At 36.8% G+C, this 20,708-nt stretch overlaps 1 protein-coding gene across 3 annotated transcripts in view; it reads right to left on the bottom strand.

The window, feature by feature from the left end:
- rorc (RAR-related orphan receptor C) overlaps positions 1 to 20,548 on the bottom strand; it is a 31,952-nt gene extending 11,404 nt beyond the window's left edge. Inside the window, exons 1-3 of one of the 3 annotated variants that reach the window (XM_038290155.1) lie at positions 20,308 to 20,548; positions 20,122 to 20,222; positions 9,133 to 9,162 (exon numbers count right to left, since the gene is read on the bottom strand). In XM_038290155.1, the coding sequence (XP_038146083.1) occupies positions 9,133 to 9,162; positions 20,122 to 20,173 (82 nt within the window). In that variant the 5' untranslated portion in view covers positions 20,174 to 20,222; positions 20,308 to 20,548. Of the gene's footprint in view, positions 1 to 6,971; positions 7,207 to 9,132; positions 9,163 to 20,121; positions 20,228 to 20,307 lie in introns of those variants that run through there. The other 2 variants (XM_038290154.1, XM_038290156.1) reach the window with 2 other exon arrangements.
- Between the last annotated feature and the right edge of the window lie 160 nt (positions 20,549 to 20,708).

A 20,708-nucleotide genomic window follows, 5' to 3' on the forward strand; every position in this document is an offset into this window, starting at 1 on the left:
CATTTTCACCCATAGAATCAGACATGAAGATGAACCCTGCAGTAGGAACATTCTTTAACGCTGTACTTCCCCTTTAACATCAAACAGCAGTTGTGTGACCATGGCAAACCAAAGGTTTTTTCCTCTCCAGCACCTTCTGACTTAATAAAAATGAACAAAATAACATCAAATGCGATAAGAGGGGTGTCGTCTAAGGACGTGGAATATTTGCAAATGGAGAAAGGTGGCAAATGTGAAGGTGTCAACCTCAAAGTCCTTTTAAGTGGTTGCTTGACTTCTCTTTCATTGTGACTGTCCCTCTTTCATGTCATTTCTTTACTTTGTGATTCTTCTCTATCTCGCTCATACAGGACAACTGCCAGTAATGCAGTCTTTCATTCATCGCTGCCAGTAATGTCCATCCCCCTCTCGCCTCCCCCTGTGCCCCTGATCTCTCTAAACTCTCACACCCCTCAGTCTTTTGCTCAGATCTGTATTTTGTCACAGAGGAATTTATGAAACCAGCAGTTATGTTGGAAAGCCATCTTGAAAATATGTGTTTTCTGATTGTTTTTCTCACAAAAAGACCTGAACTCATTTAGCCGGCATTACTGTACGGAGCCTGGAAATGCTCAAATCTCATAACATGTTGCAATCTCTTCATCTAGTTGTGTCCTCTCCTGTCCACCTTCCATTTCTCCAAAGCCGACCATCCTTTGCTCGACAAGCTGTCACTTCTGCCTGTGGATGTTGCCTTTATTCGCAAAGTACTGGTGTTTCCGTGCAGAACTGTGTCAGATTTTGTTTCATTGCAAGTGTGTGTTAGTGTGTCAGTGTGTGCCCTCTTTATCTGGTGCCACAGGGATCACCCGAAGGCTTCCGAGGATGAGATTAAATAACAATCAAACGCAGAGCGGATGCGCATACAGTAAGGAAAGGAGAAGCAATTAAGACATGACTAATAAGAATGCAATTTATGGTATTACTGATGACCTGCTGGCCTGGAGATCTAGGAGCTAATATCCAATGGGGATATTTAGTTTTGCAGAAAAAAGCCTGAGACAAAGTTTCTCTGAGAGCTGAGAACAACAGTGGTCTCTGCTTTTTTTTTGCTATTTCAGTTCTGATTGTCAACCTCAAGCAACAGGAAATCCACTGTGACCCACAACCGTTCAGCTCACGCTCTCAATCACACACATAGAAACACTCAATATTCAAACAACGCCATTTTTTCATGCAGCGCTTGTGATTCTCAGGCTGCAAAGAATGCAAGCAGAAACTGAACAAAATCAACACAAACAGCAGAAAGAAACAGCTTTCAAGTTTTTGGGACTTATTTTCTTATCTTCAGCCACAGCCAATTCCAATCAAAGCCAACATCTACTGATGCACAAATGTTTGCAAGATAAAAATGACTACGCCGCTTTATCTCTTTCATTTGTGTCATTTTTGGTAACCATAGAAAGAGAGATTGTGTCTCGGTTTGGTGAGAGTGAGTGCAGTGCAGGTTTTGCTAATAATGCAATGTTTCTTAAAAGGCTGAGATTGTGTGTGTGTGGGTGGGGTGGGGGTGGGGGGGAGTAACCTTAAACTACCCATAGATAAGCTCAAATTGTATTACTATAATAGTACAAGAACTTATATTGGTATTGAAAAAAAAACATCCAGGATCTCAATGTGTCTCATTTGGAATTTATGGGACAGACCAAAGTGGAGGGAAAATGGTTTTGAGAATTTTCGTTAACTGAAAATTCTCAAATAAGAACGAGACGAATCTTGCTGTCATGTCCTGCTTTAAAAAAAAAAAAAAAAAAAAAAAAAAAAAAAATATATATATATATATATATATATATATATATATATATATATATATATATATATATCCCCACAGCATGATGCCTCCCCGGCCATGTTAGATCAGTGTAAGGTTTTTTTTGCTGCATGTAGCTTTTAATTTCATCCACATCTGAACGACTTTCTTCCACATGTTTGCTGCGTCCCCTAGTTTTACTGTAAATGGATTCTCCCACCTGAGTTGTAGATCTCTGCAGCTCCTCCAGAGTTACCATGTGCCTCTTGGTTTTTGCTCTGATAAGTGCTCTTCTTCCCCACCTCTGTCAGTGAAGGTGGATGGCCATATCTTAGTTTATTTGCAGTTGGGCTGGGATCAATTGCAAAAATATTTTTTTTACCGCTGATTTCTTCCAAAGGAAAGCCATATTTATACTGATATTAAATCAAATGACTAAAAACTCTATTTAGTGATTAGGTGACTTCTGCAGGCGGTCGATTGCATTAGATTTCAACAAGTCCTCTTTTTCCTTTCACTTTTCAGTCAGGCTGTTATTTTTGATAGTGGGTTATGAAAAATCTAATAAATGCATTGCAGTTTTAAAAACAAATGTATTTCTTGTATAAATGTAAGATGAATATATATTCTTAAGGCTCAACTAATTCAGCCAAAAAGATAAGAGGACAGAATGTAGAATGGTAGAATATAGTGTAAGAGAAGTTAGTCAAAGCTATTTGGCATATTTATTTGAATTGGACAGTAGATATGAGCTGTAAAAGCTCCCAATTTTAACATATTTATCTGAAGGAAATTAAGGCAAGGACCTGCAGACCCAAAACAGAATTAAAAAGCAGATCCAAGGATATCTGGTGTTTGTAAAACGAGCTCTTTAGCTTTTATATGAATGTTTTAAAGCCTTCATGTCATTGAACTTTTCCTTACAGGTTTTAGCCCTGAGAATTTAAAATGTGAATATGTACTTTTAAGTGATATTATTCTTAATATGTTAATCAGCTTCATTTAATTCACCAGAAATAAGAACCTCTAAAATGCGTAAAAAATGTACATTCTTTTTTTAATCATTTATAATCTGTAGTATTTTAAACATTTTCCTTTATTGTTCTTGGCTTGTTCAATTGAACATATTAAATGATGCACCAAATAATCAACAGAGGCCAACAGTTTTTGAGGAGATTGGGTCTGATTTTTGGGGGCCATGTCAAATCAAAAATGTTCTGCTCTTTTAGTGCTCATTTAGTAAAGAGTCTTTCTTTTATTTTAGTTGTTAAATGCATGAACAATCAGTAATTTCCCAGACGTTTTCTTTTTGCACATAGTAAAAATCAATTAAAGGTTTAGCGACATGTCCATTGACTAATAAAGTTGGATAATTACTCTTTTTCATTCTTTTCTTTTTTTAGAGTTTGTTGCATTTGGGTATTTCACCAAAACAAACTTTCCATAAATAATTTAGAATGTGTTATAGCAAACATAGAATTACGTTTTAATTACTAAGAACCTAAAAGACATCAGTATACATCTCTAAAATCCTGAATGGTTCATCGATGCTTCTTTTTTAAAATCTTTATATAATTGTGATGCAACTTTCCAAATAACTTTTCCATTTTAATAAGCAGCTCTCTATCTTCAAGCTTGTTAACTAAAACTTCCGTTTTGCTGCTCAGATGACATCAGTGTGCTTTAGCAAAACACCCACTGAAATCATTTAAGAGTTTAACTGTGCACGTGTGAGGTGGTACATTTAGGAGCACAGAGGCTTGAGCTGAGTGGATTTTCACTGATGGAAATATTCTCATTTGACAGAGAAAACAGAAGAGAGCCTCCTCCCACACTTCCGCGTTGTACGCCAAGATGCTGCCGAGATAGCCAGGCTTACAATTGGTGTTTAGCAATATCAATAGTATAAACATTTAATTTATAAAAGCACAGCTAGAGCATAAAATAATGTAATTTTATTTTTTAAAAATTACACCAGTTTTTTGAATGAACAAGTTAAAAGATGCTTATTTCTGAAATCTACAGCATATACATTTCTTAAGTTATTGTTTAATGTGCAGTGCTTTCATTTCCCAATACTGTATGTATAAGCTTTGTGAGGTTACAGTGCATTATCCACAACTTTTAATGATGTTTTTCATTTTGCAAAGGTTGAGCCCATTAAAATCAAGTTTAAAACATTTCTAAAAATATGCAAACTAAAGTAATCTGTAAAAGCTTTAAAGAAACAAAACTACAAAAGTAACAAAAATCTGGTAAATCGGATAAAAAAAAGTTGAGGACATTTTCTGCCTCATTTCAAACTAATATTAGCCTTATGTTAATTTGACCGAGATGCAGCGTACATGCAGCTAAATGTGTGTCAGGCTGCGCTCAATTATATCCTCTTATGTGATAGAAAATGGGCCAAAGACGTGGAGTCTTGAGTTTACAAAAAGAAAGAAACACAACCACTAACTTATGAATGGGTAAAAGTTATTCAGGTTAGTTTTGTGAACTATATCCGATCAAACAGGCCGTAAAAGAAAATCCAATGATATTTTAAAATTATGTTGTTCTTTTTAAAAAAAAAGAATAAAAGAAATAAAAAAGAAAATTAAACACTTATGGAATCTAAATGGAAAGTCTTATTAAGGATTATTTTTTTAACAAAGGAGCAGCTTTATCACTCTCTCCAAACCACCCTAATGTAAAATAAATGTAATTTGAGTTAATTTCTGTTTAAGAGGAAAAATCCAGGAAGATACATCTTTATGATTATGCACCACCTTTAACCTTAACCTTCAATCTGCCTGAAATCACCTTGTCAGCATTCTGCTCTTTGCACTGTAAACGGATGAAAAACCTCAGCTTTCCACTTACGGAAGTTTCTTTGGGTACATACGCAAGCAAGACAGCAAACAAAGTTTGTATACACAAATAAACAGCCTCACAAACACTCACATCCTGACAAACAGAATTAGTCGAGCGAAACCATCCAAAGATTATATTAATTATATTAGGTTTCAGTCATATTTAACACATATTATTTTAAAATCCCTTCATTGTTTTATTTGCAACACAAACTAAATATTTAAATAGATTTCATTCTTAGATTCAGAAAACAAAAATGACCAAAAAAAACTGTATGTAGATCCGATTTAATTGCATGGATTAATTAATAGTAAGTTTTCAAATGTATGAAGGACAATTATAGAAGAAAAGAAATTGAGTGAAAAAATCACGATAGATATGAATAAGGTTAGATTATAAAACTTTTTTTCTTTAATAATGCAAACACATTAAACTCCAGGGTAAAACTGTGTAAAATATTTTATACATTTGTTTCACTGTGCAAAAGATAATTATGTCATGATAAATAAAATTATGATCAGCTTCCAGACAATTCTAAACTTAGAACTGTGATAGAAAGATATTTTGTACCGATTAGAAAAACGGCCAAACGAAGAGGAAAGTACAGTACAGCAATATCATAGGTGAGATGACTGTTTCATTAAAAAAACATATATTGTCAAACATATTTTAACACATCAGTAGTTATATTAATATTTTTGAAGCAGTGCGGTTCTGCAAAAGCACACACTCGTTCCTCTGCAAACTGTTCGGTGACAAAAAAAAAACAACAAAGATCAGCCAAGAACCCACGGCATCCTATCTGAGGAAAAGGGGAATTATCAAAGCTTATCTGAACACCGGTTAGCATCACTTGTGACTTTGAAGTGCTTTCTGAATTCGGAGGTGTTAGAGAAAAGTCTTGTTTTGATGGTAGCAGTGGGTATGAATCAGCTCAACTGCTGTATTACATTTACCATATTTTGAGGGGGAATGTGTCACCTGCGATTTTTGAAGTCGGCTTTGATCTGATGAAAAAAAATGCTTCTGCTGCTTTTGGAAGCGCTTGTGTGCAAGTTTTCTACAGCGGAGGAACAAGGAAATCCTTTTTCTGATAAAGAAACTGTATAAGATCTTAACAGGAATACCCCCAAAAATACACTACCTGAGCCATATTTTGTGTGTGTGTGTGTAAATTCATGGAGCAAACAGCTTTTCCTGCTGCGGCTAGATTGCAGAAATATATAGTAATATCTCCATCAGATAGTTGTTCTGAATCCACAGTGCAGCTGCGGGAGGGAGATAGGCTGCATCTAGGCGGCATCTAAGAAGCAGCTGTGAAGGTGTGTATGTGTGTGTGTGTCGGTAAATGGGTGTGTGAATGTTTGCAGGTTGCAACAGAAAAACTGTAAGCAGCTTTGCACAGGAAAACGTATTATTTCTCCACTCGTTTTTCACATTGGTTCTTCTACGTCACCTAAACACAACATTTGTCTTGTTCAATTACCCTTCCAAATGTGCATGGCGTCCTGTGTGTCTGCATGGAGTCAGTCCATTTAAACTGATGCGCTGTGGTCAGGCTGCATCCTGTTTTCCGTTGATTTGTTTTCAGTGGAAGCGGATGCAAAAGCGGCTTGCAACACCACACTTTGGCCTGCTCCACTTTATGCATTTGTGAATAATTAGTCTTAGTCAGACGAATACTACAACTGCTTGTCTGAACGACTCTGAACAAAGGTAAATCTTTGAGTTGCAGACTTTTTTTTGTCTTCTTCCCACCGCACTTTGAATCGTTGCTATCTAAATTAAGCGAAATGCCATACGTGAGCTGTACAGTACCTGTGGGCAGAAATAACCGTGGCAATGATTCAAATCTTAAAGCCATCAAAGGGAGCTAAGACTGAATCATGTTACTAAAGCATAAAAGTGAAACACATCAATCGGCGAGAACGTCGCCAACAGTCAACCAATGCAGAACACTGGAGAGAACAAATAGGTTTCAAAACATCAGGCTTCATAGAGAGCAGCTATATGGTAAGAAAAGGAATTTGAACAGAACCCAAAGCAAAACTTTTTAGTAAAGCCTCAAATTTTTACATGTTTAATTATAAAAACATAGACATATTGGAGAAAAAGAGTTCGAAGAAACTGCTTTTTCAAATTGCATAATGGAGCTGTTTGAAGCGACAGGTGTCTGCATGAAAGTTAAAAACAGTAGGCTGCTGCATGAAACCAAAACACTCAAAGCGACATGAAGCATCGTCTTTAATTGATTTACCTGATAAAATATCTTTGATTGCACTGCCCACACACTCACACACAGATAGAGACTGGAGAAGTTCATCCCTACCTCGCATCATCCTCACTCCTCCACTCGACTCAGACGTTTGTCCCACTTTCACAAACTCTACTTTCCTCTCACTTTGTCTGAGTGGCGTCTATCACTTTTTTTTTCTAGGTAAGCTGTATCTTTTAATCAGTCTTCTTCCTTTTTTTGTTCGTCCTTCAGAGAGCTAGGTCAGGTACTCACTGCAGCTTCAGCACACATATTCAGACTTTTGAGTGACAGTCACCGCCTCACCTTCCTTCGTGGCGTGTGTGTGTGTGTGTGAGAGAGAGAGAGAGAACAACATAAGACAAAGAAAAGGGGGGACTGTCCCCTGCCTTGACTTTTTCTCTCAAGGTACTTTTTTCCCTCATACCTTTGTTGTTATCCTGCACCCCCTCACTCTATAACACACACAAGAAGAAGAAATGCCTCATAATGTCTGCCACTATTCAGGCTCTCCATGAGAATAAAACTGAACTTAGGTAGCAGGAGTCCCTGGAAGATGCAAAAACTGCCAGTTGATGAACTGGCTTCTGAAATGGTTTGAACAGTTTTTTTTTGTTTGTTTTTTGCTATTCCGATCCCTAAAATTATGTAAATATTTTTTTACTTTGCTAATAGTTCAGATGTTTTAGTGTTTTATATATATATTTTTTTTAATCTACATTTATATATGTGATATTTTGGAAGCTTTTAAACCATTTTTTTTAGCTCATTTTGCAGATCTGCTGGTAAGTTCCTACATTAATCTATGCGCAAAATGCATTTTCAATGTAATTATAAAGTATGATATGCCAATCTATCTATCTATCTATCTATCTATCTATCTATCTATCTATCTATCTATCTATCTATCTATCTATCTATCTATCTATCTATCTATCTATCTATCTATCTATCTATCTATCTATCTATCTATCTATCTATCTATCTATCTATCTATCTATATCAGTCAGAAGAAGGGCAGAAAAAAAAAACAAACAGAAAACAGCGGGGTAATTAGATGAAGCCTGGCTTCCATCAAACTGAATGGATTTATAAAGACTTATATTTGTGAGTCATTATAAAACTATAAATCCCTCCATTTTTGCTGAAAGGATAAAGATTGATTTAAATTTCTTTCATTGTGGAGAGATCAAATTTATACCACAAACGGTAAGAAAACTACAATTCTAAAACACTGAAACAAGAGTTCAAAACTAATTCTGAAAGAAAATTGGTGACTTTGAGATTGTAGATGATAGATGCATTCACAACCTGTGGGATTCTGGGAACTTTTACAAGACAGAATGAGCCAATAGAGCCATGCTAAGATGTCAACACAAGAACAAAAAAGTGTAGCTCTACGTCATGATAAAGCATGTTTTGAAACACATTTTTTCGGAAAATATTTAAATAGCTACTTAAAATTGAATAATACGTTTATGTCAAGTATTAACATGTCTGACAAATAAGTCCTGATACTCAAAAATAGAAAAAGTCTGAAGTATAACAAATATTTCTATTTATTTCTTATAGGATTTGAGTAAACATCACTTTCCAATACACTCCAGCTGTTTCGGTGGATGAGAAGGTTTTTTATTATAACTTTTTCACCTGAGGCCGCTGAATTATTGAAAAAATGGTACAGCAATACCTCCATCTCTGGATTCAGCTTTTACTCCCGTTCCCAAATGAGCCATAAAAGCATCACTGTTCAGTCTGGGCCTGTTCTTGTTCTTTTTATCTGCACACCAATTAATATAAAAGCTGTGTTATGCAGAACATCCCACACTCGATAACACGGCCAGGTGTGCTAAAGTTGTGGCAGAAAGTGTTAAACCAAAAGAGTTAAAAAAAGATGTGATGTTATCTCTGTCATCTGCGTTTAGATGCCAGCGTGGTAAAGGTTTGTGTGTGTATGTGTTTGTACATGGGGGGGGAGGGGGTAGCACAGGTGCAACACACGCACAATCCCCACCATGTTTCCTAATAGCCCAACCCCAGCGACACCAATATGTATGGGAGTGTGTGTATGTCTTCTGTACAGGTGCAAAGTTGCATGTTCACAAACTATGAAGTTAACCGCAGAGCATGCACAAATATCTAGCACAAACACGAGCAATGTCATTACCATATACAGACACACACACACATCATGTTAGGCTAAAGCGCAAAGACAGCTTGGGCTCCGATAACTTACTCAAATGAGTCTTCTTGGACACAACGCCACCTGAGGAAGAAAGAAAATATGATTTAGCTCAACATAAAGTCATGAAAAACGACAGCATGTATTGCAGTTTGTCTCAATTAAAGCAAATATTCAGTATTTCAAAAGAACCCAAATATAAAAACAAATAAAAGAAACTGGAATCACATACATACAAACCTCACTAATATGTTGACACGGCAAGTAGACAAATTTTTTTTTTAACCGATACCATTAAATGAATTTCATGCTTTGGCCAACCATGCATTGTAAATGTGTTTTTTTTTCTTCTTCAAAATGTTACTAAATAGGATTTGGAAAAAAAAAAAAAAAAAAAAAAAAAAAAAACTGAACTAATTGCTAATATATTTTTTTCCTACCGCTCTCTCGGGTTGCAGTGGCTGACAGTCTAGTTATCTAAACAAAACCAGAAAGAGGTTTGCTTATCTCTGTATCTTGAGAAAAAGTGCATTGTTTGCTAAAGATTAAGAGATAATCATGGCATGCTGACAGTGAGCAGTTCTTATTAAGCCAAGTACTGAAAATATATGACAGCAATGAGTTGAAAATCTTTAATATTTTTTTCCTAATTATAACAAGTATTATCTCTTTATCTGAAAAAAAACCCTACTATGTTATCTCAAGAGATCTAAACTATTATCACAAAATTATTTCAGTCAAGATAATGTTCAAATTAAACGGTTTTCACAAGGTAATGTCCAAATAATGAAATAATTCAGCAAAAGTACAAAATAAATAAATATCGTAAATATATTGTTGAGATGCATAAATACTTTTCTCGAAGTGATGATGTAAAGTTAAAAAAAGAGCTAAAAAAGAATTTCATGACTGAGTTTTCTTGAGTCAATGACACAATAAATGGTTACCTTAAAGATGACAATTAAAAGATTATCATAAAATCATTAACTTGAGATAAAAAGAACCCCCAAATTTAAACGTTTTCCTCTCAAAAGTATGACACATTGAGAAATGACCCTTTAATTCTGGATCGGACAAACAGCTCATTATGTCAAGATAATGTGATCAAAATCTGTTTCAAGGTCTCTCAGTTTCCATACTTTGCAAACTGTGTTAAACAGAGATTATAATAGTAAAAGGTTTTATTTTGAGATAATGACATAAGTTATTTGCCTTTTGAATAGAGCATAATTAAACAGTTGTCACAAATTAAAGCAAGATGAGCTTTCGTCTTGCTTGAGAACATGACAGAAGTCAAATGTTATCACAATAAAAAAATATTTCTAATGCCTCCGCTTCTTTGCTTGGAGCTCATCGAGGCTGGTTTTCACCACGTGAATAATCTAAATACTTCTACCACCGAAACCTGCACTGCAGCACGACTAACTGTGTCGAGGTAAATGACAGCACGTTGTGCCAACTGCTGAGATCTCTGAATACAGAAACTACAAAATCCTCTATCGTGTTCAATTAAGCTCTCTAGCCCTTCTCTTGAACAAATGTGAAAAATAAATAGCTTAAAATTGTGTTAGAAATACTAAGTTTAAGCTAAGTCTTCATCCTAAATGTCACTTTTTTATGGAAAAGTTTTGAATTCTTTACTTTCCAGTGCACAAACTGGACAGATAAGAAGCCTGGGTAAAAGTGGTTAAATTAGCAGATTCCTATTTACGCTGGTGTCTGTTTGTGTGACACTACAGTACATTTACACAGCAGAGATAAAGGCAGAGGAAGGTGGGTGTCTGTGAAGCAACTGGTCCTCCTTTTTCGTCTGCCTGTTTGACCGCAGTTGTGAGAGTCTGTGTAGCAGTGTGAGAAGAGGGTCGGTTCTAACTAAAGAGTTTATTTCTGGAGCCGTACACATCAGTGGGTGTGTGTGTGTGTCAGAAAGAGATGTTTAAAGTCAAAGTAGATAAGTATCAATGGAAGGAGCAGAGTTTGCCGGCCTTTGTCTGGCGCCACTTCAGGTCCTCTGTGGTTTCCTCTGTTTTCTTGCCCTCATCAAATCAGTTTTGCTTCATAAGCAGAAAGTATGGAATGAAAGCAGAGCAGTGCACGCACGCACGGAAAATTTAAAAAACACATCAATGCAGACTATGCAGGAACTTTAAGGAGATTTTTTTTTTCATTAAAATAGAAACAAAATGAAATCGGAATGAAAAACCTTTTTATTACCTCAAGGAATATTTTGTTTTCGACTTTTAGAGCGACGAAAGATTCTTATAATTAAAAGAATGACAATTTAAATTTTTTTTGTGGAAAATTAATCACCTTAGAAATGCATAAAACAACAAAAATGGGATTACTGATCTTGGTTTCTGTGCATATAAGATTTACATTTACAATAAAATAATTAATAAATTGTATCTCTATAAATATAAGTGACAGAACATGAAGACATTTAGCAACTCCTGATTTAAGGGCGCTCATTAAGCCACCACTTAGTGACTGCAGGGGATCCCATTTTCTGCTAAGGTACAAACAACAGCAAAACAAATCTGTCACAATTTCACTGTCTTGTTTGTGCTCCGACATCGAAGCTCGCTCCTGCAGTGGCAGTCGCTGCATTACATAATAATGCTGGAGCCCACTGAGCACAGAAAGGAAGCTAAAAACATTGCCTGAATGAAAACATCTTGTATCCTCTTGAATGTAAGACAAACAGAGTCCATACGATTGTTTTGAGGGTTTTTAATTTTTTAATAAAAGGGAATAAATAATATTAAATAATAAATAATATTCCAGAGAAGCTAATATAATATCATAAATAATTCAACTAAAATGAAACAAACAAATACAAAATAATGCCAATTATATTGAGGGCAGAGGAGGATACCTTTAGTTGTTCATGAGGATTAGAGTGGATTGTTGTCTAACAAGTAGCATTAACTCTACAGCCTTAGAGCTAAAAGGGCTTTCCAAGTCTAACCATGCAGCTGAGAAGGGATGAACTTCAAGAAAATATTGTTAAAAATGATTCATATTTTAGGCTGGCAGCACGTATGAAACTAATGACTCAAGCATGATGGTTTAATTTAAAGAATAGCAGAAAAGTGTATTTCAGAATTTTAGCAACCGGATGCTTTAGAGTCTTACTGCTGCAACAGCAGAAACCAGCGTTAGATTAATAAACGGACGAAGAGGATCAGATCCACAGCGGATACGCAATGACGGCACAATTTCTAAGAAATGGAGGTGGATTCATTTTTATATGGGTGACACAAATGAAAAAAAAAAGTGCTTAAGAAATAAGTGAAGACACCCACAGCAGCCACAAAACCCAACAAACTAATCACCCCAAGAAGAGCCAGCTCAGCAGTATGAAACTGAACAGTAGCAGCAAGAACACGGCGACTCTACTCTTCACCCTGAATAAACCAGTTCCAGTACCTGATAAGTAAGCTGATACTGTTTTACTCCAAATCCTTAAGCCCATTAACATCCAGTTTTAACATTTTGTTTCCTCCTAAGTAGCTCTGCTCTTGTTAAAACAGTCTTTTTCCACTTTTACTTAACATGGTGTTCGTTGCATAATGGTGTCGCAGCTGCTTTAAAATGTTATCATATTTGGCATTTTGTCACGTGCTAAAAATTTTTTTTTTCTATCATTTGAACTGAAGCAATGTTGGGTTGTACGGTAAAACACATAGAGGAAATCAAATTGTGAGTTTAGTTATAAAAAAATTTATCCTATTTTTATAATGTTGCATTAAAGGTCATGTACAAAGCCATCACTTTTTACAAGTTACTATTACAAACTGATTGCTGTAGTTTTTACACTTATTAGTCCATAAGAAACTGAAAAAATATTTCAGAAAGTTTATGTCAAAGTATTATTGAGACATAATTGTTTTAAAAAAAAAAAAATTCCGACACAAGGTTTAATATTTTTGAAGCATCTCTAGTACCATTAACAGCAGGGGTGCCAAACTGGTTCCAGAAAGGGCCGTGTGGCGTCAGGATTTCTTTCCAACCAAGCAATAGCACACCAGACTCCAGTCATCTCATCAAATCATCATGTTCAGATTGGAGTCTGGTGTGCCATTGCTTGGTTGGAAAGAAAACCTGCAGCTACACAGCCCTTTCTGGAACCAGTTTGACACCCCTGATTGACAGCTTCAGTTCTTTACTGCAAAACATTTTAATCTATACAAGTCATGAGTGCGTTTGTTCTTGAATTCAGGGGGTAAGTGAGACACCTTGCCAATGGAATTAGAACATCTACATTTAAAATAAGAAAAAACAATTAGATGGTATTTTCTTAAGCACATAATATTTAATTATCTTCCTTTTCACAGCACTAGTGGCTCATCTTTCTGGATGACAGCTCAGGAAAGGGAGTATAAGAGAGGGGGAGAGATATGCAAGAAAGGACCACAGGACCAACTCGAACCCAGATCGCCTGCATCAAGGACTAAGGCGACCAAGGGTTGTGTGCGCTTACCACTACACAACCAAAGCATGCCTGATAATTTTATACTTTTAAGAGTAAAAATACTCATTCAGTTGGCACATCATCTTATTACTCGCTCTTATTAGGGGTAAATACACTTAATTTAATTAATTAATTTAATTTAATTATTTTTTTTACTTTTTTCTTTTATTTCGTTTTTGTATTGTTCTTTCATGTTCTTTCATGTTTTACTTTCCTGGCCAGTGAGTGGCGCATTCATGCTTGCATGCCCTTTTATTAGCATTAGCAAACATTTAATTCACCTATCCAAATGGAAAGCGACAACCTCTCTTTCAAAGCCTTGACACAAGTTTACCCTCATTTTTCTTCTTCTTCTTTTTTTTGCTTGAACCTGAGAAACTTAAGGAGGATAAGGCCATTTCTCCGCTCTATGTTCGACACGTCACAATTTCCCCGACAAATTATCTTTCTGTAACATTCAATGCATATAAATATTTTCTTTATATATGTCCCTAGGTTTTGACTTTGACCCAATCCTGTCCCAGAGAACTTCAACTCCTTTGACTTCACTGCTTACTTTTATCTCTGACATACTGTTACTTTTGAAACTTTTTATAGTGAAACTTTAATACAAGTTACAGTTATAGTAGGGGTGCAAGGTGTCCAGAGGTGGAGCTGAGAAAAGCATTCCTGCATGAACAATGGGAGATAGAGCATTATGTGCTGCTGCCCCACATCTGTGGAATTCCCTCCCTGACACCTTGAGAGCACCTCAGTCCACTGAGGGCCGGATTTATCAAGATCCAATTTTGCGTGCAGTAATTTGCGCTCGCAAACTGGAATTTTGCGCGAGGGGCTGAACCATGGTTTGCGGGTGATTTAACATGAGTGATTGCGTAACTGGTGGAAGGTGCAAAACTGTTGGAGACGCCCTATTTAAATGATGGTTTTGCGCGTTTTGTGGTTTGCGGCAAAGTAGTTTGTAGTCTGTACAAACTAGTGCATTAAGAAATTTAAATCTTACAGTGACCCCCAACAAAAAAAATAAATAAGTAAATATATATATATATATATATATATATATATATATATATATATATATATATATATATATATAAATTGGCAACCTTTATTCCCTAAGGTGGTATGTGCTGCAGTAAAAAAAAAACAAAAAAAAAACAGGTGTTTTGTATTGGCCTGTGACTGTGGATGAGATCCCCGCAGCATTTGGTACGTTGCTCCACAGGCGCAGGGGGAGAACCCCGACCCCGTCGGACAGCACTTCTGAAAAAACGAGATTGGGAGATCCCAGCTCTCGCTGCAACCGTACGCTGGAATGACCCAGATGCAAAAAAGTGCAATGTTGCAAGGAGTTTTGTGATATCTGGTATTGCGTGGGTCCTCCTTGTGGCTGGCTCCAAATCCATTCGGAGTTCCCCCAACAGCTCCAAAATGGCAATGCTGGATAAACGATATGTTTTGATGATCGTTTCCTCGTTCATTGCAAAAATATTCACACGGAGTGAAAAAATGCGTTCTCTGCGTCTCCTTGCTTTATTTCCATGTCTCCTTCTTGCGACAATAACCGCTGCCATGTGTGCGCAATTACGCATACAGACCATTTGCACCTTCTTTTGAAACGTGTTAAATATAGAGTCAGATACCGTTAGCAAAATTGCGTTCAGGTTTGATAAATCACTTTGCGAGTGCTAAATTAATATATTTACATGTTCTCCTCCCACAAGACGCACTTTAGCGTGTAAACGCCCCATATTGCATATTCATTGCAGAAAAAGTACTAAATAGATAAGAGGCGCTATTTAGCACGTTTTAAAGACCAAATCCTTTTAGCACGCTGTTGATAGATCAGTTTTTACATTTTTTAGCGTGCGCAGTGAAATAGCTCACGTTTTAATACACGCAAACCTTTGATAGATCCGGCCCTGAGTGTTTTAAAAAAAGGCCTTAAACCATTTCTTTTTAGCAAAACTTTTGGTCCCTCTTAGATGTTTCTTTTTTCTCTTTTAAAACAGCTTTTATTATTTTATTTTATTTCATTTATTTCTACGTATTTCTTTTTTTAATGCTTTTTTAAATGCTTTTTTGTAGCACTTTGAGGCCTTTTTGGTGAAAAGTGCAGTATAAATTAAATGAATTATTATTATTATTGGAGCTGTATTGTCTTCCTGTTCATGCATACTTTCTTGGATGTCAAATTAATACACATATAAAGAGAATTGTCTATGAAGTGTGTCTGTGCATGTTTTTTTAATGACCTTTTCATCTATGGCTTACGCTGTAATAGTCTTCATGCATTTTCCCCTTGACAGAATTTTCATACAGCCATGCCTCAAAGTCATCACTTTGCATTCCCAAAGTTCTTTCATACAGTGCATTTATAGTTTTAAGAAGCATTTAAGTAAAATTCATAGAATTCAGCATTTGACTGCAGCTTGATTAAGATGAAATCATCCTGCATTGGCTTAAAACAAACAGTAGAGATTCCTAGTGCACTTTTTTAAAGAAGTAAGAGTGTTTCCTTTGCATTGTGCACTTATGCATGATTATCCCTAGACGATGAGGAACTGTCACCTTGCATTAAGCGTTTAGCAAAAGATGTGCAGTGGTTTTCTGTAGCAGGAGGACAAACAGACTTATCTCCACTGGTAGCCAATAGTTTGATTATAGCAAGTGAGTGCTTAGAATAGAAAGGTATTGGCCACAAGCAGAAGCAAAAATAAGGGTTAATCCCAGCGGATTACTCCATCTTAGTGCCATTCTTACCCACTCAGAGCACCTTACTGCAGCACAATGAATGGGATGAGGAGGGTTACTGGGGTAAAGACTGATGAGAGAGAGGAGTGACAGGTGATATAAAGAGTGTGTAAGAGTGGGAACACACTACGGCAGCTAGAAAACACAGTGATAGGCTTATTTGAATTATGCAGCTATTGTTGTGTAATAAAAGGATCAATGAGGCGATAAAGTAATGTAAATAGTCAGATCATTTATTAATCAAAAATTTTCAGTATTGTTAATCTGTATTAATCTATTAAATTATTGGATTTTGTTTGGCAGCTGAACTTTAAAAAAAAATCATCAATTCAAAAATCATTTCAATTAAAAAGAAAAACTGTTAAGAGCAAAGCGTTGTATGCTGCTTAGGCCACACCAGCTTTGTTAAATTATTATTCTCTGTTCATTATCAAACCAGAAAGACAGCTAATTTATTAATGCAATTCTTTCTTCCGTGTCTTTGTGCAGTGTCTGACTTCTCATTTTAATGTTTAAATGTTTTAGTCACAAGCCACCATGGGAAAGCACATGAATCCATGATGTCCGTGCAAACAGATAATGAGGGCGTAACATTTTTTTTTCCCACCATAAACACAAAAAACAGATGTTATTACATCAGCTTTTAACCATGACTGTGAACATCCTTTTTAAACTATGAAGGTTTTCATTAATACAAGCACATCGCAGGTAATTAAGAGTAAGTGTATTTCATTTAATTTAATACTTTAAGCTTAACTTCTGTAGCGATATAGTTTAGGAAAATTATTTCTGGTTATTTGGATGATTAATCCTAACAGCTTATGAAAACCCCAAATTTTGGTTCTGGAAATCTAAAATATTACGTAAGACTAACAAAAAGGGAGTTTTAACTCAAAGCAGCTTTAAGTACTTATAGTAGTGTGTAAGTAGGTGCAAAGTCCTGCAAGAATGCAATATAAACCTGTCGAAAGAACTTTTCAGCAGAGGGAAGCAAAAGTTGCTCAGAAATATACTTGGACTTGATGAAAACCAAGCAGCAGCAGATAAAATGGCTCCATAAATCAAAATCTTACTCTGAACCTCAAACAATTTGAATTTATGGCCTCTTTTCTTATTGAAAAAAATTTATGTACAAAAAATGAAAACTTTTCTTTCATCTGAAAAGAGGACCTTTTGACCCACGTAGAAAAAAAACTGACCTTTTCCTCACTGGAGCAAGTAAGGCATTTGTAGAATAGTTTTTGCTTTAGTAAGCACCAGCTCCACAGCAGCCCACACCTTGTGAATCCTCCACAACATTTTAGATGAGCTTTGCTTTACAGTCCCCTCTATGTTACTAAACCACCTTCCACCATCCATACAAAACAGAGATCCTACACGTCTGAAACAGAAGTGTTCCACGTGCCATCCTTGTTGGCTGCGCCACCATATTCACGATGACTTTGGACAAACACATAGAAATCACAGTGATACTCTTGACCAGTAAGCAAGAAAATGGTACATCCATCACTGCTATTGGGATTGCCCCTATAAGGTAGAAAACAGACAATGTTGCGATCAAACTTATCTTTTATAACCATCTTTTCATCCAAACATGAACAAATTTTGAGCAAAGTTTTAGAAAGACAGAAAAAAACGAAATGCAAATTAAGTGTGTTTCCATATATTGGAGCGAATTAACAAGGCCATGCAAAGCTTAATGTCATCATATGCTAACGTTTAACTTAGCTGTAGTAAACAGGAAGCAGAGTTGGCAAGCTACCATGGAAAATCAGTGATGGACCAAGGTTTTAATAAATGGGTTGTCCTTAGGTAAGTTTTATTTACTTTCTCGTGTCAACTAGTCTGATCGACGGTTCTTGCCATCAGGAGACATGGAGAGAGAAAAGTGATTCTCATGGAGAATTCAGGTGGTGGGAACAGCTGGTCAGTCATGTCAGGTAAAGATTCGCCAAGGCAGAAATTAATTGTCTCCATCTCCTCTTTAGTGCATTTACTTTTTTATTTATTTATGTAAGTGGCTTCGGATGCAGGAGTTTGTCCTTCATCTGGAGGGTTGTTGGTTCAAGCCCTGGCTCTGGTTTTCACTATTGTTGTGTCCTTGGGCAAGTAACTTCACCCGCATTGTCTACTGATGGTGGTCAGAGGCACTGGTGGCACCAGTGTATGGCAGCTTTGCTTCTATCAGTGAGCCCCAGGGCAGCTTTGGCTACAATGTAGTTTGCCACCATCAGTGTGCGCGTGAATGGGTGAATGACTGAATGTAGTGTAAAATGTAGTGGCAGGTTGTGCAGCTTGATGTCATCCATGTAGAGGGGATGTCATTCGGACTAGAGAACTGTGGTCGGATGGTGACTAAGAGAGGGAAGGTAGTCCACACAGAGGGGGTCTCACTCCCAGAAGGAACAATAGCAGACAATGAGGATAGTTAAAAGTACCTCGGAATCCCACAAGCAAATGGTAACCTCAAAGAGGTGACAAGGAAAGCGTCTATGGCCAAATACCTCCAACAAGTAAGGCAGGTCCTAAGGAGCCAGCTCATAAGTCTTGGGCAATAAATGGCTATGATCTACCAGTAATCAGATACCCTGCAGGAATAATAAGCTTGGAAAAAGATTATATATAGGACACAGATGAAGGAGGAAATCTCCTAACCATGCAAGGAGGGCTCTACCCCAAATCCAGCACCATGAGACTACGCTAGTCGAAAGGAACGAGGCCGAGGACTAGTGAGCATGAGAGCCACTATCCAGGATGAAACATCCAAGATCCATAAGTACATCAAGAACAAGGCTCCAACAGACTGTGCTCGGTGAATGTCTCAGACAATGGGTAACAGAGGGTGCCAGAGGTTCTGTCATATATATATAGTTTATCGGAATACCCATACATACAGTTAAACACCCTTTTTTACAGAAATATAAGTGATCACAGTAGATTCTTGATGTTTTTCAAGGGTGCCTCAAGGCTTCACTTACATTCATCTCTTAAACTTTCCATTTGTGGTCATTCCTATTTAATGTTTTCAGAATGTAGTGAAAACTGAGCTTTGCCAAACCATCTGGATGGTTGGCACTTCCTTTCACCCAATAGGATGTAACCAAATAACTTTAAAAGAATTATATTACACTAGTGACGTTAAGATCTTTTTTTTTTTAAGTTCTGATCCAATATCAACATTAGATTGGGGGAGGTGATGGCCTAGTGGGTTTCAGCAGTGCCCATGTGCCCATGAGCAGTGCAGTAAGCAGTTTGATCCCCACAGCCTCCACTTTGGATTCTTGAGCAATAAGACCCTTAACCCTACACTGCTCCCCATATATATATATATATATATATATATATATATATATATATATATATATATATATATATATATATATATATATATATATATATATATATATATATATATATATATATATATATATATATATATATATATATATATAGTAAAATACACTAAGTTGTTTCTAAAGCGATTCTGCAAACTAACATGGCGATTAGTGAGAGTGAATCCAGATATGACATCACATGGGACATTTTTTTTTCATTAGCTGTAAGGAACATTATTGAAGAAGAAAAAATCTATATAATAATAATTTTATAACATTAATTATAACATTAATTTCAGTATTTGAACTGAGCAACTGGCATAAACGATTGTTGTGATTGTATTCTAATTGACTGAGATGCACCTGTATGGATTGGTGCAGCTGTCAACATGTCCTTCAAGACTTACACTTCCTCTTGGTATTAGCAGGGTGCACAGAGGCCCAGGGGTTTGTCTATGACTAGGGCCGGCCCTGGCTTACCTTTTTTCCTGGGGGTGTCTGCAGGTAGAAAGTCTGGCTCCTCATATTCCATTACGCTCCTGTAAGCCGCTGGATGGACCTACACTCTCTCACACTCACCTCTCACCCACACAGCCACGGGCAAACATCAGAGGTCAGCCAAAGCGATCCTGTCTTTAAAAGCAAAGATGACAGAAAGCATGCTACCTGTTGTTTGCTCTAGCGCCCGGGTCGGCGCAGACATTTAAAAACATGTACCGCCATCTCTCTTCTTTCTGTCCTCATAAGTCCAGAAACCCAAACATAATTCTCCTCCTGTCTCCTTTTCTTTCTTACAGAGCAACCCCTCCTCCTATGTTTTAAAATAATTGCTCTCACCCTGTGGCGGCAGCAGTGCAGGGTGCAGCTGGACCGGACCAGCCCCTCTGCTCTCACCCCCTCCCTGCTGTCCCAGGCCGGGCTGGAGGGAGTTATGTCACCGACTGTTACGTAACGCCAGCGGATCGGGTTTGCTTTGAGGTGCTCGGCTGAGAAATATAATCCCATGTTGCTGCCAACTCAACAGAGAAACTAAAAAACCCGGAGGACTGGCGGTCCATTGCCTGTGG

Source organism: Cyprinodon tularosa, unplaced genomic scaffold (genome assembly GCF_016077235.1).
Source record: "Cyprinodon tularosa strain WSP-4 unplaced genomic scaffold, ASM1607723v1 ctg277, whole genome shotgun sequence".
NCBI lineage: Eukaryota > Metazoa > Chordata > Actinopteri > Cyprinodontiformes > Cyprinodontidae > Cyprinodon > Cyprinodon tularosa.